The following is a 17,422-nucleotide window of genomic DNA, read 5'->3' as shown; positions in this document are numbered from 1 at the left end:
CCGAGAAGATCTTGTACTGGTGTACTCCAAAAGATGAAGATTTGGCTTCAGCTGGCAGTGTGCACTTGCAGCCCAGAAAGCCAACTGTATCCTGGGCTTCATGAAAAAAAGAGAGCCCAGCAAGCTGAGTGAGGTGATTCTTTTCCTTGTCTCTGTCTTAGTGAGACCCCACCAACAGAGCTGCATCCAGTTCTGGGATCCCCAGTGCAAGAAAGACACTTGTTAGACTTGCTTCAGAGGAAGGCCATGAAAATGATCAGAGGGCTGAAATAGTTCCCATGCAAAGAAAAGCTGAGAGAGTTGGAGTTTTTTAACCTGGAAAGAGAAGGCACCAGGGAGGCCTTATTGCTGCCTTTTAGTACTTAAATGGGAAAGAAAAAGATTTCTTGTAAAGGCCTGTAGTGACAAGACAAGGAGTCATGCTTTTGAACAGAAAGGGCTGATTTGATGTAAGTAAGAAACTTTTTACGATGAGAGTTAGAGAGACATTAGAGAGAGATTAGGTGAGACATTAGAACAGGTTTCCCAGAGAAGTTGTGGGTGCCCCAACATTGGAAGTGTTCAAAATCGGGTTGGAAGGGGCTTTGAGCAACCTGATGTAGTGAGAGATGTCCCTGCCCGTGGCAGAGGAATGAAACTAGATGATCTTAGAGTCTTGTTCCAGCCCAAATTATTTCAAGTTTCTTTCATTCTTTGATTCTATGATTCTACGATCTAGTTGCTGCTTTGAGCTTCAGGGAGTTCAAAGATTTCCTTTGGTTTATGTAGGCTAACAATATTTTTAGGCAACTCCTAAAATTTAATTTTATATAACCTTTCATATCTATTGACTGGAAAAAAAAAAAAAATATGATTATACTTTGTGGGAGGTGAGCTTCATTGGATACAACCTGGACCTAGTACGCACTTAAGGAATGTGCTTTATTGATTATTGAGCTTTATCATATTTTAGTTTAGTTTGCTTGCAATTAAGAATTATCCTTCTCTACCTGTGTGCAGCCTGTTCTCTAAGGAAAGCAGGAGGGAGTTGGTGCAAAGGAGCTACAAGGTGCAAGTGCAGACATCAGTGGAGAAGTCTGATGTCAGGAGAAGTGATGCAAGTCCTAGGGGATCAATGAGAGAAATGGTGCGAGGTTGGGAGGTGAGGAGCAAGGATGTCCATACAGGGTCAGACTTTTCCTACCTGTCCAGAGCTCCTTAAGAGAAACTCAGGGCTTTCTGTATTCTAATAAGCCCCAAGGAGGAGTTTGTACCAGGTCTGTGAACTTCATCTCCTGAGAGGAGACTGATGAAATCTCTCAGAAAGCTAAAGTCAGAAGCAAAACCACAAAGTTCTTTAAGACACTGATTGGTCCCGCTGAGGGCCATTACTGACAAAGCCCCATGGACTCCTTAGAGCCATGACTGGAGGCCATGATTACAGGTAGGCCAAGGCACTGTGCAGGTGGCTCTGAGAAAATCCTGGCTTTGTTTCATGAAGCGGAAAGGCCAAGCCCTGCTGCCAGCTCTGGGCAGAGAGCTCCTGTCCCTAACAGGCAGTTCTGGGCTCTTTCTCGGGCAGTGGGATGTGTGGTATGCAGTGCCAAGTGAAAGACAGTGGTGATCTCCTGGCCTTCCTCAGGAAGTGTAAAGAGGGTATAAAGCCCCATTGTTAAGAGGACAACATGTCTCCTCCTAGGCCTTGGTGGCAGAGACATGTCTTAGGCAAGGGGACAAGACCTTGGTTTTCTTGGTGAAGTCTAGCCTTGCCAGTGCCCTTGTCCATCTCCACCACCAGCTGTCCTATGCTGTCCACAGCCTGCTGTTTCGCTGCAGGCTGCAAAAACCCATCTTGTTTTCCCACCCTACTCTCACCTTGGCATTTCCATACTTTCACTGATACCTGTACCCTCTCCAGCTGTGCCCTGAAACTCAAACTTACAGACTGATAATAGATTCTTTCCAGGTGACATCTGACACTACAGAACTACACTATGGTTTAGTGGAGGACTTGTTAGTGTTAGGTCAGAGGTTGGACTAGATGATCTTGGAGGTGTCTTCCAACCTAGATGATTCTGTGATTCTGATACACTTTCAGTGACATATTCTACCTCTTATGCCCTGTTTCCAGCACCCAAGCCCCAATTTGAAGCAGGTTTTCACTTGCATTTACTTTTCCATGTCAAAGAAAAGTCCCATCATCTCTGAAACCACCTCTGACAAAAGCATCCACACACATCAGCCTTCCTGTGGCCTTCAGTTGACCAGACAGAAGGAATCTCACCACAATCTTCCAAGCCACGTGGCCTTCCTGCTGACCTTTCAGCACCTCAGAAAGACACAACCAAGTCACATTCCGGCTGCTGTCCACTCATGTACTCAGGCACATCATTTCTTTGAAGTGGACTGGCCTAGAAGGGAATTATTCCCTTAACTGTGTGGTTGAGAAAGGAACAATAAACCCTAGTAAATGTAATGTTACCAAACCTCTCACCCCATAGTGCTACCAAATTCCATTTCAATGGGAAGAGCCCCAATATGGAAAATGGGAACATATAGGTGAAGTAAATGGTGTAAAGAACTGACTGGGCAAGAGGGAGAATCCAATGACAACTAGTGGACTGATAATATTATGAAAACTTGGATTCTCTCTCCACATGGTTCACCTCGCTTTTGCAAGGGACAGTTATAATCTTGTTTGTAATTATTGTATTTTGTTGCTTTTTAGGATGCCTTAAAAGTACAATTGTTAGTCTAATAATGCAAATATGGGTGAGCCTGCCTGACAACTAACAAATATCAAGGTTATGAAATGTTGCAAAGAAATTCACCAAGGAAGAAGGTATGCGTGCAGTGATTAATAGTAATTGATGTTCTTATGTAGATCAGGATTAATGGATTAAAGAAGACTTACACACAATGATGAACCAAATTATAACATTGCATTTAGTAACCCAGTATGATACCTCTTGGGGTTTCAAAGAAGTGTGGAAAAAGTTAACTCCCCAGCTCCCAAACTTTGCTTGGCTAAGACAACTGTTTGCAGCATTTCTAATACTGGGATTGTTGATATTGCTTACTTGTTCATTGTTACAATGCAGTTTGTGGTATAGTTTAGTGGACAACCCTGAACTATGAGGAATGGAAAAGAAATAAGATTAGACACTGAGTAGAAACTGGCAGACATTTTACTAAATCTCTTGATAGAAATGGTATAATTTAAATGAGGATAGAGAACTTGTAGAAAAGAAAAGTTCTGAACTAAGTGCAAAATAATTTGCACAGGGTATATAAAAGGGGGGACTGAAACAAAAAGTACAAGCCACAAAATACGTAACATAGTAAACTGAAGGGATTGCTAAAATTGCTAAATTGTTGTGTCAGGCCTTGCATGGTAAGTCTTGGCTCTGGCCAAAAAATTGCGGCTGAATAAGGAACGCAGTGCCCAAAGAAGAACTTAAACAATTAAATTAGCTGAGTTTGTAAAAAAGCAAAACTGCAGAAGCGGTAAACAGTGACAGAGAATGAGCAAAAATGGAAAGGAGAAAAATCCAATGTGAAGAATATTACGAGCCTTCATCAGAAAGACCTCAAGTGCGACCACCAGAGGGTACTGTGCATCTGAAAGTAGGAGGGACACTGTGATAATTAGTTCTGAGAAGCCATTAACATAAATCCTGACCTTTCTTGGAAATTGCATCAATACGTATATCACCATACCATAAATATGTACTCATTGCCTTGCTTAGATGTACACGTTTGGTGGAATTTTCCACCATATACCTAGCACTGTTAATAAAGAATACCTGCTTTCTAATTCTCCAAAACAATTTTCTCACCCTTTCCCTTTGAGGTAGGGGAGTGAGACAGTGGTTGTGGCAGAACTCAGCTGCCCACCTGAGTAAAACCATCACAGGGCACTGTGGCAACCCTCCCAGAAGGGCAGGGTCCTGCTGCTGCCCAGAGGCTGCTGCATTGGGCAGGCTGCTCAAAGCTCCACAGCACCTCCAGGGCATTTTTGGGTGAGATTCTCGACAGGGAAGACCAAGGCAGGGATTACATGAAGGGAAGGCACTCTCTACAGTCTCAGCGTTCACCTTCCTATCATGAAGGGCAGTTAGGGGGATGACAATTGAGTTGTCAGGTTTGTAGAAGGGACTCATAGAGCATTACACTGAAAGATATCTGTAGGTCTGTGAGGAACCTCCTAATTCCCATTCACAGCCCTCAGCCTAGAGACAGCACCAACATTGTTTCTTGTGGGACTGTTGGGCATCATGCTCTGCACCTGCAAACAGGGAAATGCCTCTGGACAGTGAGCAGCTGAGATGCGTCCCCAGTGCTCTTCACCAGATACTGTAAGGCAGTACTGACTCCTGCTGAGCCCACAGAGGATCTGCCTGGTGCCTGCATGCCCTTCTGAAGTAAAACTGATTGCTCAAGGCAGGAGCATGTCTTACGGGAAGAAGCTGTGAGTCTTGTTGAGGAGGATTTGGTGAAATATGATATAAGATTTGCTCAGAGAAGTCTCTCTAACTTGTCTCTTTCTTTTCCTCCATGGAGAGGTAACCATGCCCTGAGGCAGCAGATGTCCAGCTGCAGCTTCCCTACCGAATTCTTCCTCCTGCCATTCTCAGACACACGTGAGCTGCAGCTCCTGCACTTTGGGCTCTTCCTGGGCATCTACCTGGCTGCCCTCCTGGGCAACGGCCTCATCCTCACCGCTGTAGCCTGCGACCACCACCTCCACACCCCCATGTACTTCTTCCTCCTCATATATTTTATATATATAAAATTCTATTTTAGTGATAATGCTGTCCACAATGAAATGTCTTTCGTCATCCCCTTCCATGTCAATACCTACCTATCTTGTGTGACCCCAAGACTTGGTGGTAAGAAGGTATATTTAAAGTGTGTTAGAGATATATTTAAATAAAAGTAAGGACCCTGCAGTGAATTGCTTGATCCAGTAGTCCTAAATGTTGGCATCTCATCTGATTTCCATTTGCCCAAGAAAATCTCCTTTCACTTAAAAATGATGTCCACGGATGCTTTCCTGACTCCCAGAATTAATCCTTTGAAGTGTGCAGGTACCTCTATATGTCTTGGCCAACCTCTGACATCTCCAATGTCACCAGGAGTCTACATCTGAACAGCTCCCTCCTGGCCTCCATCTCCATTCAATATGCTGGGAGCTGAGATGAGCAGCTGACGTGCAGCTGCCTTGTTTGTGCCCACGTGAACCAAGGCAAGAGGAATCCCAACTCCTGTGGGCTTGTGTGGGGCATGGAGGGAGCTGAGCCCCTTTCTAGCCTCTGGACTGCAAAAAAAGAAAGAGATGCCTTGGTTGACTCAGCTGAAACCCTTCCCTCAGCAGGGCAAAGCAAGATCCCTCCCTGTCTTTGCATGGGTGTCCTGCCTATAAACAGGACAACGGTGCTGGAAAAGTTTCCTTCCCCATTGGGGGTGTTATAAATGACTGGGTCCCAAATAGGATTACAATCAAAGTTTACAATTTATTAAATGAATAGAGGCAAGCAAACAGCGCTGGGTGCGCCGGGAGTCTCTGCTCCACCAGGACGCACACCTGTTACGTAAGGCGGCTGGTTTTTATGCTCCTAGGCTAATACATATTCATTACTACTTCTAGAAGAGGCAGGGTTATTATAATTGGTTTCCCGAATCCGAAGTCCTCCCAGGTGCGCCTGCTTATCAGTCTCTGTTAGTTTCTCGGGGGCCGCTCGGACAGGGAGGCTCATATTCTTCCTCCTTATCTAGTGGTCTCTTGGCCGGCTGTCAGAAGTTACTGCATGTCCGTGCAAAGTCAGCAGTTTTTCTCTGAAGAAATCCCTTTGTTCTCTTCTCGCCTAAACCCAGGCCTCAATGTTAACCCTTCACACCCCTTAGTGGCACGAATTGCTGGACTATTCCTTACAATTCCTCCCTTTTTTTTTTTTTTTAATATCATCAATTCGTGTCTCTTCTTCAGCTTTTGTTAGTAGCAGTTGGATTTCATCAGTCAGTTCTCGGGGTGTCCATTTCTTAAGCATCATTATCGACACATCACCTTTTCTCTCCCAAAGTCATCACAAACTGGGTGCTATTTATTATCCGCCGTATCAACAACGTAAAGCAAGGTATCATACAAGGTATAAACAATAATGTCATTACACCACATAAAAATAAAAATAGCATCCTTTTAACCCATGGTCCACCGGGCAACCATGAAAAGAAATCCCAATCCATACCCTTCCAAGTTTGTACTGGGACGTGGGCTAGCTTTTTAATTTCTTTTGTTATCTGCTTAACCACTTTTCCATTATCATCAATTTGTAAACAACAATTAGAATCGTTCAGTTTTCCACACACTCCCCCTTCTTCTGCTAGTAAATAGTCTAAGACCATTCTACGTTGAAAGATAGCATTCCTCATCTGAGTGGATTGATCAGCCAGAAGATCCAAGGTCGTCGCTGTTTAATTGGTTACAACTTCGAGGATAGCTTGCGACCTAATTATTCGGTTCAAATTATAAATAGGTTCTCGGGCTCCTGATATCAACTCATTTGGGTTCCAGGTAGCTGGCCCATAATGCTGTATGATTCTTTCAGGAGGCCATTCATCCTTTCCCCATTTTTGGGCACTATCCCCGGATAAGGAAGTATCAATAGATCGTTTTACTCTGTTCAGGTCATCATATAATCTTATTCCTAAATGATTTCCTTGTGTTTGTGACAATAAAAAGAACAAGGGTCTTATGTACCCCCCATAGCATATTCCCGACCAGTTTCCAGGTAGCCTCTTGTAAGCATGTTTGCCACACACCCAATAATGTCCCTTTAGGGCCCACGTCCCGTTTGGAAAATGACCATCCCATCCATCTTTACCCTTCGGGGCGTGATAATACAGAGTGTCCTTGTTACCGAGTGGTCCTGTTACAATGTCTGCCCCGTTTGTACTCGTATATGCACGCTTCCAAGCTCCCACGTTGGGTTTCCACTTACAGTCACAATTCAGTTCTCTTTGGCGACCTGTCATATTATAAGCCTTTTTCGCCGTCCAATCTTGAGAGTGTGGGAAGCGCCTTCAATCATGGGGTTGGGCCCGCTTTCAGAGCTTGTGTTACCATTCAGCCCTTCGGGGTGATCCAGCTCCTGGAAAAACTAATCACAATTTTATTATGGGTTTAAAAGGTTCTCATGTTATTTTTCTCAGGCCAAACTGATCTTGGTGTGGGAGAAGTCCGGTTGAGGCACTCTCACTCGGCGGTCAATACCCATAGGGGTTGCCTCCCTCGGTAGACCATACACGCCGCAGTGGAGGGTCCTACCCCGGTCTTGCCTTCTCCCTTTCCTCCCTTCAGCCTTGTCCTCTTTATCCAGTGCCCTTAATTCATGCAGAACCTCATTGCTGGGATATCAGTTCCTCTTTAGTCTCAGTTTCAGTTCCCCAGGAGTGGACTCAACCCTCCAGGCTTCGGTAGTTATTGGTCCTTTTATTCTGGATGCGTGGGTCCAACCCCTTTCTGCTGTTCTCACAGCTGTTTCAGTAGTAAGTAAAACAAGGTACAGTCCCTCCCATCGGGGGTTCAATGATTCTTCTCTCCAGGTTTTTATTAAGACCTTGTCTCCTGGTTGTATTTTATGAATAGCAAATCCTAAAGGTGGTGTCTGAGTCATCATCCCAATTTCTCTTATCTCCTGTAATCTCCTTCCAATGGTAATTATGTATTTCTGGATACTATGATCCTCAACTACATTGTTCCCTAGGGGCATCCCTTGAGAATAAGGCATACCATATAACATTTCATATGATGATAATCCAGTCTCACTGTGTGGTTTAGTTCTTATGTTTAAAAGTGCCAATGGTAAGCATTTCGTCCAGGGCAGCTGTGTCTCGATCATTAACTTAGCAAATTGTTGTTTTATTGTTTGATTCATCCTTTCTACTTTCCCTGAGCTTTGTGGGTGCCACGGAGTGTGGTATTCCCACTGAATACCTTTCAAGGGGTACATCCTTCAAATCTTTGTGGCTGGCGTATGTTCGATTATTTCCACACAACTGTGTTCCAACGGTCCTTCTTCTGGAACAGTTCCTAGAAATACTGCTGGATATAACAGGTTAGTCGTTTTCAAGGTTATGTCATCTTGTTCAGTTAGGATTGCCTGATATTTCACCATCCGGCTGGGTGATAACCAGTGCCCCCCCCCTTTGTTCCAAAACGGTTGTTACCATATGTGGTCCAAAAACTTCAATACGTTTTCCCATTTGAAGGCAAATAATTTTCTACTATCTTTATCAAGAGGTATGCAAAAGAAGGCATCCTTTAAATCTATCACGGTAAACCATTTATATTTCTCTTTCACAGATGTTAACAATGTGTAAGGATTAGCTACTACCGGGTGAATATCCTTTGTTATTTCATTTATTGCTCTAAGATCTTGTACAAATCTATACTCGCCATTCGGCTTCTTTACTGGAAAAATTGGAGTATTGTATTCCGATTTACATTCTTCCAGAATCTGATATTTGAGAAATTTGTCAATAATTTTCACCATTCCCGTGCCTAGCTTCTATCTTAAGTGGATATTGTTTGATTCAAACAGGTTTGGCTCCTTCCTTTAATTCCACCTTTACCAGTTGTGCCAGTTTCGACTTCCCTGGTACATCTGTTTCCTGTACTGTTGCTATAACTGCATTTTCTACTTCTCTTGGAATATTAACAAAGGGTTTATCTTTGATCATTAGGATTTGGCCTACTTTGGACTCAGGTACCTTCATTATTAATTCTCCATCCTCAAAGGTTATTGTTGCATCTAATTTGGCTAATAGATCCCGTCCCAAGAGTGGCATCGGGCATTCTGGTACATACTAAAATTTATGGGTTAGTTCCTCACCCCCAAAACGCAAATCAAGGGGTCGTAAGAATGACCATTCTTCCTCTTTCCCTGTGGCTCCAATTATTGTAGTTGTCTTAGTTCCTAATCGTCCTTTTAAACTATTTAACACTGAATATGTTGCTCCTATTACATTTACAGCCTAATTAACACAGAGAAAGAAGCTCCCATAACCAACAAAAAATTCAAGCCTGTCTTCGTTTCCTAGCTTTATTTCAACTAGTGGACCTGCTAGGGTAGATGCCCCAGGTCCCCATCATTCCTGACTGTTGTTTGTCCTGCAGCCTAAGACAATTTCTTTCTGATATCAGGGGCTGATTGCCCTGGAAAGAGGTTAGCCAGTTGCCTCTCTCTCTCTCTTTTTTTTTTTTTTTTTTTTTTTTTTTTTTTTTAAGCCAGGTCCATTTTTTTTTCATTGCATTTCAAAGTTGGTCCAGAAATTCAAAAATTCCATAAATTCCATAGGGGTTTCTTTTGGACCTTGTTGGAACAGATTCTCAATTCCCAATAGCCAATTTAACCAGATTTTAGTATTTACATAATTTCCGGGGTGATTAGGGTCTCAGTGAGGGGGTCGGTCAGGGGAATGCAATCGTTGAAAGTTCCCTGAGCGGTCCCATTGGCAATCTGAGCTCACACACGAACTCAGGTTGTTTCAAAAGTTAGCTGCTTTTCTGTTTCCACGACAACTCTCTCGGACCCATCACGGTCCCCCTGCCCCAGAGGGCTCACACCGCAATTTAGAGATCTCAGCCTCGGGTTGAGGCGGAACTATTAACATTCCTACATCCTCTTCCCCTGCTCATTCAACTTCAAACAGCTCTGTTAAATACTACATGCCACACAACCTTTAACACCTCCAACAATCCTTTTAACACTTCCTTTATCTTTCTCCAGCCTGTACTTTTCTAATGCCAACACCAAAGGCTCAGTCAGGGGCCAACTTAATTCCAAACCTTTTCCCTCCAACATGCTGAAACAACATATCACTATACAACATTTCATCCTATTTTCCTTCTCTCCTCAAAAACATTAATTGCAAGACACTGTTATAGTCGATTGATCCATAAAGTGGCCATTTAGTTTATATAGTGGCCACCATTGATTGCAATACTTAGTGAAAGTCCTCTTGCTTTCTGTGCCCCCATTTCTAACAATATCCTTCCAATGTGCCAATATGCACCCAAGGAGGCTTTTTCTTTTTTAGGACGTCTTTTTTTTTTTTTTTTTTTTTTTTGGATTTTCCCCTTTTCCTTGATTTCCCATTCCCTTTTATTTATTTATATTAGTTACTGTCCCTTGTTTCAATTTCCACGCAAACCTTTTTATTGCAGGTTTTTACTATCTTTTCCTAATCTTCTTCCCAAATGTCCCAATTCTCTGGGATTAAACTCTTCTTTCCACATACAAACTTTACTATTTCAGATTATTAATGAGCCCCATTCCAATCATAAATCCGCAGGACTTCGGAAAAACACCTGAAGCACTCAGCCTTCTGTCTTCTAGACAAACAATAACACCTTTTCCACAAAATTTACATTTCAATAAGACCGAATTTCAAGCCAAATGCTAATTTTTCTCATGCACTTTGTTAGTAAGCCTACACAAAACAAGGAATCACTCCTGTGTATCCGTCAAGATGGGGGTTTAAAAAGGTATTGAGGCCTAAATAAATTCGCTCTCCCCCTTCTTACCAAATTCCCAGGGCTCAGGCCCGAACCACCAAAGAAGTGACTCTCCGTTCTACCACTTTGATAATCAGTCAGCCCCGCTCCCCCGATACTTGGGAAACTGACCGAACACCACCGCGAATATACCCAAACTTCTAAACTGTTACTTAGATAATGCTCCCACCTTCCTCCTTGACACAGTCAAAACATTTAAGAACAAAACAGGATTACAAGATGCACCACCGGGGGTGGATTGTTAGGATATAGAGGTGGTAGGTTATCCAATGACTCCCATTCATCATCTTTTTCTTTTTCCTTTTTTTTTTTATTTTTTATTTTTTTGTTCTCTTCTTCGTCAAACTTCTCGTCTGCTTTTAGTGTAAATATCGAGGCTGGAAAAGGACGTGAGATCCTGATCCATAATCCTGCATAATCACTTTCCTCCTGGCTAAAAGGTTCCTTTGAATTAACATGTATATTTAAGGCCTGGCAAACCCAGTCTTCAAAGGATCCGAAAACGGGCCAAAAGACATGTGGTCTTAAAGGCTCCTTTGGCCATTCTGTCATACAATACTGAACCATTTTTAATTTACTTTTTCCCTTTTCTGGGGCCCCTATCGTTCCAATTTCTAATCATTATCCCTAATGGACTTTCTGGTGGTATGTCTGGTAATTTGCTCCCTTTTCTCTGGTCCCGGGTCTTCAATTTTGTCTGACCCATCTAGGAATTTTACTGTGGCAATTCCTACAGCCCTTGGTTGCCTTAGTGAGAGTGTCTTGCAGGGGGTTTAGGACCTATCACCCACCCACGAATCCTATAGGAATCGCTTCGGTCCTTCACCGGCCAAGTCCCTCGCGGGAGATTGGAACCGCGGTTAGAAGACCTCCACAATCACTTCGGAACTACGTTCCGTCTCAGTCACACTCTCACACACACAGGCAACCGAAACCCACCCAACCGAACGGTATACGCCTTAAATACTTACGACTCCGTCGTCTTCGTTCGGATCTTCGCGCGCAGAATTACGGGCAAAATATAGTGCTGCAGCCGGCAAAGGGAGCTCATAAAAAAATCTAAATCTTTGCTTGCCCTTATTCAGGTTCAAGATGGCATTAGCCCTGACCTGACTCGAACAGGAGCCACCAAATGGTGGGGGCGCCCCTCCTAGATCAAGTCAGAATTCAGGAACCAAGACCATCCCGGACGAGCCCCCAATTGTTATAAATGACTGGGTCCCAAATAGGATTACAATCAAAGTTTACAATTTATTAAATGAATAGAGGCAAGCAAACAGCGCTGGGTGCGCCGGGAGTCTCTGCTCCACCAGGACGCACACCTGTTACGTAAGGCGGCTGGTTTTTATGCTCCTAGGCTAATACATATTCATTACTACTTCTAGAAGAGGCAGGGTTATTATAATTGGTTTCCCGAATCCGAAGTCCTCCCAGGTGCGCCTGCTTATCAGTCTCTGTTAGTTTCTCGGGGGCCGCTCGGACAGGGAGGCTCATATTCTTCCTCCTTATCTAGTGGTCTCTTGGCCGGCTGTCAGAAGTTACTGCATGTCCGTGCAAAGTCAGCAGTTTTTCTCTGAAGAAATCCCTTTGTTCTCTTCTCGCCTAAACCCAGGCCTCAATGTTAACCCTTCACACCCCTTAGTGGCACGAATTGCTGGACTATTCCTTACAGGGGGAAGGAAAACTAGTGATTACTTCAGCCTGTTTCAAAGTTGATTCCCCTGGAGGCCCAGGGACTTGTCAAGAGCTCCCCCTGCTGCTGAGCTGGGCCAGGCTCCTGGGCCCAACGGATAAGCAAGCGGGCAATCCTGGCAAGCGGGCAGCGCTGCAGAGACAGCTCTGCCCACGAGCAGCTCCTCTGCACAGCGCAGCAGGGCTGGGGGCACTGCCTGCAGGGGACAAGGGCGGCTGAGAGAAGGGAGGGAGATGTTAAAGGCAGTGTGGAGGGGGGATGCTGAGAGCTCACTGACGGAGAAATCTTCACAGCCCTGAACAGGGTAAGTCTCTGGCTGCAGGGCAAGGCAGATGCGGTATCTTAGAGGGTTCTTCTACAGCTGCCACTTCCCATGGCTGATAGGATATGTCACAGTGTCTGTCCTGGCTTCTCTAGTGCAGAGGACAGGGATAGTTCCCTGGATCAATGATTACCTGCCAAAGCTGTCAGAGGGACAGGACATGAGGGTTCTTTCTCACAGGACCGGCTGCAGGCTGTGCAGCCGGGGTGCAGGCAGGGGTGCCCAGGGCTGTGGTGCAGAGCAGGGTCCCTGCTGTGCCCCAGGGGCTGTGTGCCGGGGCAGGGCCTCTGCCGCCTGCCAGGCTCAGCACTCAGCCTGCCCGGGGAGCTGCCCAGGGTGCTGAGACGAGAAGCCATGTGTAGAAGTAGCCCCCGAAGAAGGGCAGGGCAGAGTAGGGTCCTGCTGGTGTCCAGAGTCTGCTGCATGGCTCCACAGCACCCCCAGGACATCTCTGGGGTAGGTTCTTGAAAAGGAAGAACAAGGAGGGGGTTATCTGAAGGGAAGGCACTCTCTGAGGTCTCTGCTTTCACTTTCCTGCCCTGAAGGGCAGTCAGGGGGATGATAATGGAGTTGTCAGGCTATGTCTGACACTGAGGCTGTTAGAGAATTACACTGAAAGAGATCTGTAGGTCTGTGAGGAACCTCACATTTTCCCTTTTAGCCTACAGACAGCAGGAACACCACCATCATTGTTTCTTGAAGGATTGTTGGATGTCCTGCTTAGCAACTGCAAATTGGGAAATGCCTCTGACCAGTAGGCATCTGAGATCCATCCCCAGTGCTCTTTAACTAACACTGTAGGGCAGTACTGACTCATGCTGAGCCCACAGAGGATCTGCCATGTCCCTGTGTCCTCTTCTGAAATCAAAACTGAGAGCTTGAGTTAGGCACATGTTTTCCTCACAGGAAGACAGAGTTGTACTGGGTCTGGGTGTGATAGAGATCTTTCACTACAGCAGCCCATTCAGTGCTCTGCTCTGTACTTGAATCTAGAATGGCACTGGTATCACACCAGTGTTTTGTCTACAGCTGTTCAATACTGGCACAGCACCAGGACTCCCTCTAACCCCCCTAGGAGCCAGCAGGCTGGGAGTGGGCAAGAGGTGGGGAGGAGACATCACCAGGGCAGCTGACCTAAACCAACCAAAGGGATATTCCATACCATATGATGCCAAACTCAGCAATAAAAGGTGGAAAAGAGAAGGAGAGGAGGGGCTCTCATTATGAAGATGTCTGTCCTCCCCAAAAATGTCTATGCATATTGATGCCCTGTTTCCCAGGATATGGCTGAATATTGCTTGTTTATGGGAAGTAGAGAGTAATTTCTTTTCTTTCTCTCTGCGCTTCCATGCCACCTTTGCTTGTTTTATTGTTATTATTTTTTTCCCTCTTCTTTTTCCCTTTAAGTACATTATCCTTATCTCAACCTGTCAGTTTTTTTCTTCTTCTTCTTTCTTTTCAGCATACTTTCTTCTTCCCCTATTCTTCTAAGGAGGGGGAGTGAGAGAGCAGTTGTGGTGGCGTTCAGCTGCCCAGCAAAGTAAAACCACAAGAGCAGTGTGTGTTGTTGAGGAGGATTTGCTGAAATATGATATAAGATTTGCTCAGAGAAGTTTCTTTAACTTGTCTCTTTCTTTTTCTCCATGGACAGGTAACCATGCCCTGAGGCAGCAAATGTCCAACTGCAGCTTCCCCAATGAGTTCCTCCTCCTGCCATTCGCAGACACACGCGAGCTGCAGCTCCTGCACTTCGGGCTCTTCCTGGGCATCTACCTGGCTGCCCTCCTGGGCAACGGCCTCACCCTCACAGCCGTAGCCTGCGACCACCGCCTCCACACCCCCATGTACTTCTTCCTCCTCAACCTCGCCCTCCTCGACCTGGGCACTATTACCACCACTGTTCCCAAAGCCATGGCCAATTCCCTCTGGGACACCAGGGCCATTTCCTACAAAGGTTGTGCCACCCAGGTCTTTATGTTTGTTGCCTTTGTAACAGCAGAGTTTTATCTTCTCACCTTCATGGCCTATGACCGCTACGTTGCCATCTGCAAAACCCTGCACTACGGGACAATAATGGCCAGCAGAACTTGCATCACCATGGCAGCAGCTGCCTGGGGCAGTGGCTTTCTCAGTGCCATGCTGCACACTGCCAATACATTTTCCCTCCCCCTCTGCCAAGGCAATGTCCTGGACCAGTTCTTCTGTGAAATTCCCCAGATCCTCAAACTCTCCTGCTCAGATGCCTACTTGAGAGAAGTTGGGTTTATTGTGGTTACAGCATATTTACTTCTTGCATGTTTTGTTTTCCTTGTGCTGTCCTATGTGCAGATCTTCAGGGCTGTGCTGAGAATCCCCTTGGAGCAGGGACGGCACAAATCCTTTTCCACATGCCTCCCTCACCTGGCTGTGGTCTCCCTGTTCATCAGCACTGGCACATTTTCTTATATGAAGCCCCCCTCCATGTCCTCCTCCTCCCTGAATCTTTTGCTGGCAGTTCTGTACTCGGTGGTGACTCCAGCAGTGAACCCTCTCATCTACAGCATGAGGAACCAGGAACTGAAGGATGCAGTGTGGAATCTCATGACTGAATGCATTTCAGAAGAAATAAACTGCCTTTCTTCTCCTGCATATCACTCATAATTTAACCATAAGAGACCCAGATATTGATTTGTTTGGTTGTTTGTTTGTCAGTATTTTTAGTTTTGCTTTGCATTACTTGTGAAATTATTGTCCAAAAAGAAATGTCATTTTTTATCCTCCTCTATTTCTGTATCAACATTTTGTATGTGACTTGGTGTAAACAAGGACCCAGACTCTCTCTGTATTTAAATAAAAAAGGACCCTCAAGGGATTAGCTTGCCTGAGATCCTTCCTTCCTTAGAGACCTGTGGTGGAGCTGCAGGGGCACTTGGCTCTGCGCAGAAGTGGAGGGGAGAAGAGTCCTGGCACAACAGCATTGCCAGGGAGCCTCAGGGCTTGGTCTTTCCTGAACTGCTCTCCATTTCACATCCCACACTCTCCTACAGAGCCCTTATCTTGCTGTGAGGACTGATTGCTCTTGTCACTTGCTCACCATGCTGCTGTGGGGCAGTCCTGTGCCCACAGGCAGGGACAGGCCAGGGGCAGTTCTCTAACACAGCTTGCTCTGTACCAGCATCTCCAGCATAAAAGGAGATCTGCTGAGGGCAGTGCCTGAAGGCTCAGCTCTTCTCCCAGAGTTGCTCTCATGGATGTTGCAAACGAACAGACTCAAAGGAGGCTCCTTGCTTTTCTTGTTTCTTTGTGGACTCAGACAAATGAGATCAGAGTCCCAGAATCACCTTTTAGGTGGGGAGAGTTGATTCTAGTGTTGCCTGTTGGTGCCCAGCACCCATAAAGATGGTGACTTCACTGGCCTGTATCCACAGCATGTAACAGGGCTGATGGCAGGCAGGTGTCTTTCTGGAGAGAAGCAGGAGCTTCCAGGAGAGCCCAGGGTATTGTCAGGGACAGTGTGTGCCAGGAACTAAGCAGGGCATGGAGCCCACAGAGCCTGAGCATGTCCAAGGTGATAAAGTGACCCAGAGATAAAGTGCTAAAGCTCTGTGGGAACAGGGAAAGGAGAGCTCTGCAACTCCAGGGAACACAGCAGACACAGGGAAAGCAATCTGTTTGAATTAGTTGTTATACCTCTGGTGAAAGTTCATAGGCTGGATCGAGTGAACCACCTCAAAATGTCTCACAACATTGGAAATGTCCCAATGATCTTTGTGCATCATTTCCAGCTAGGGCTATTCCACGAGCCTCTGACTCTGAAGAAAGCTGGCTATCTGTGCGCACCCTCCATGGCCAAAGAACCACTTGTGTGGGAGCCATTCAGTAGCAGTGCCCCCCACGAGCTGGCTCTGCCTTTCCAGCCTGACCAGCACAGCCCTGCAGAGTGCCCCATGGCCCAGTGCACCACAGCCCCCTCGCTCTGCAGAGCAGCACTGCCAGCTCGGGGGCTGTGGGCAGCATGGGCAGGGACTGCAGGAATAGAATGGCTGCAGGAACTTCTGTCCCAGTACCCAGGGACAGCTCGCACGACTGGAATGCTGTCATGGAACGCTACATGCTTGTTAGAAAAGACCGGCCAGAAAGCCAAGATGGTGGAGTTGCTCTTTATGTGAGAGGGCAACTGGAATGCATGAAGCTTTGCCCAGGGGTGGATGAAGAGTGAGTTGAGAGCTTTTGGGTAAGGATTAAAGGGCAGGCTGCCATGGCTGACAGTGGTGTGGGTGTTTGCTACAGGCCTCCTGTTCAGGAAGAGGAGGTAGATGAAGCCTTCTTCAGACAGCTGGAAGCGGCCTCTCAGTCACAAGCCCTGGTTCTCATGGGGGACTTCAACCACCCCGATATCTGCTGGGAAGACCACACAGCTAGGCACAAACAGTCCAGGAGGTTCCTGCAGTGCATTGGTGACAACTTTTTGACACAGGTGGTGGAGAAACCAACAAGGAGAGATGTGCTGCTGGACGTTGTAATAACGAATGAGGAAAGACTAGTTGGAGGTGTGAGGGTGGGGGCAGCCCTGGCTGCAGTGACCATAATATGGTGGAGCTCAGGATCTTGTGAGGAGGAAGCAGGGCAAAAAGTAGGCTTGTGAGCCTGGACTTCAGGAGAGCAAACTTTGGCCTCTTCAGGGATGTACTTGGAAGAATTCCATGGGTTAGCGCCCTGGAAGGAAGGGGGTTCCAAGGCAGGTGGTCAGTATTCAAGTATCACTTCCTCCAAGGTCAAGATGGGTGCATCCCTATAAGCAAGAATGGGGCAGGAGACCTGCATGGATGAGCAGGGAGCTCCTGGCAAAGCTCAGACAGAAGAAAAAAGT

General features: G+C 45.9%; 1 protein-coding gene and 1 long non-coding RNA gene across 4 annotated transcripts in view; one reads left to right on the top strand and one right to left on the bottom strand.

The window, feature by feature from the left end:
- The window catches only part of LOC308184367, a 295,002-nt gene extending 282,778 nt beyond the window's left edge, over positions 1-12,224 (bottom strand). The window contains exons 1-2 of one of the 3 annotated variants that reach the window (XR_013942637.1): positions 7,976-12,224; positions 5,859-7,139 (exon numbers count right to left, since the gene is read on the bottom strand). This is a non-coding gene — a long non-coding RNA (uncharacterized lncRNA). Of the gene's footprint in view, positions 1-5,858 lie in introns of all 3 variants that reach the window. The other 2 variants (XR_013942638.1, XR_013942636.1) reach the window with 2 other exon arrangements.
- Positions 12,225-14,097: 1,873 nt separating this feature from the next.
- On the top strand, positions 14,098-15,449 carry LOC308184339 (olfactory receptor 14A16-like). Its single transcript, XM_080571392.1, has one exon. It carries the CDS (start codon positions 14,248-14,250, stop codon positions 15,211-15,213), a length of 966 nt encoding a protein of 321 aa, XP_080427518.1. The 5' UTR covers positions 14,098-14,247; the 3' UTR covers positions 15,214-15,449.
- Positions 15,450-17,422: the final 1,973 nt, after the last annotated feature.

The sequence above is a fragment of the Anser brachyrhynchus genome (assembly GCF_964034855.1).
Source record: "Anser brachyrhynchus genome assembly, chromosome: 31".
Classification (NCBI taxonomy): Eukaryota; Metazoa; Chordata; class Aves; order Anseriformes; family Anatidae; genus Anser; species Anser brachyrhynchus.
The sequence above is the reverse complement of the archived record's forward strand: the minus strand, read 5'-3'. Positions and strand labels throughout refer to the sequence as shown.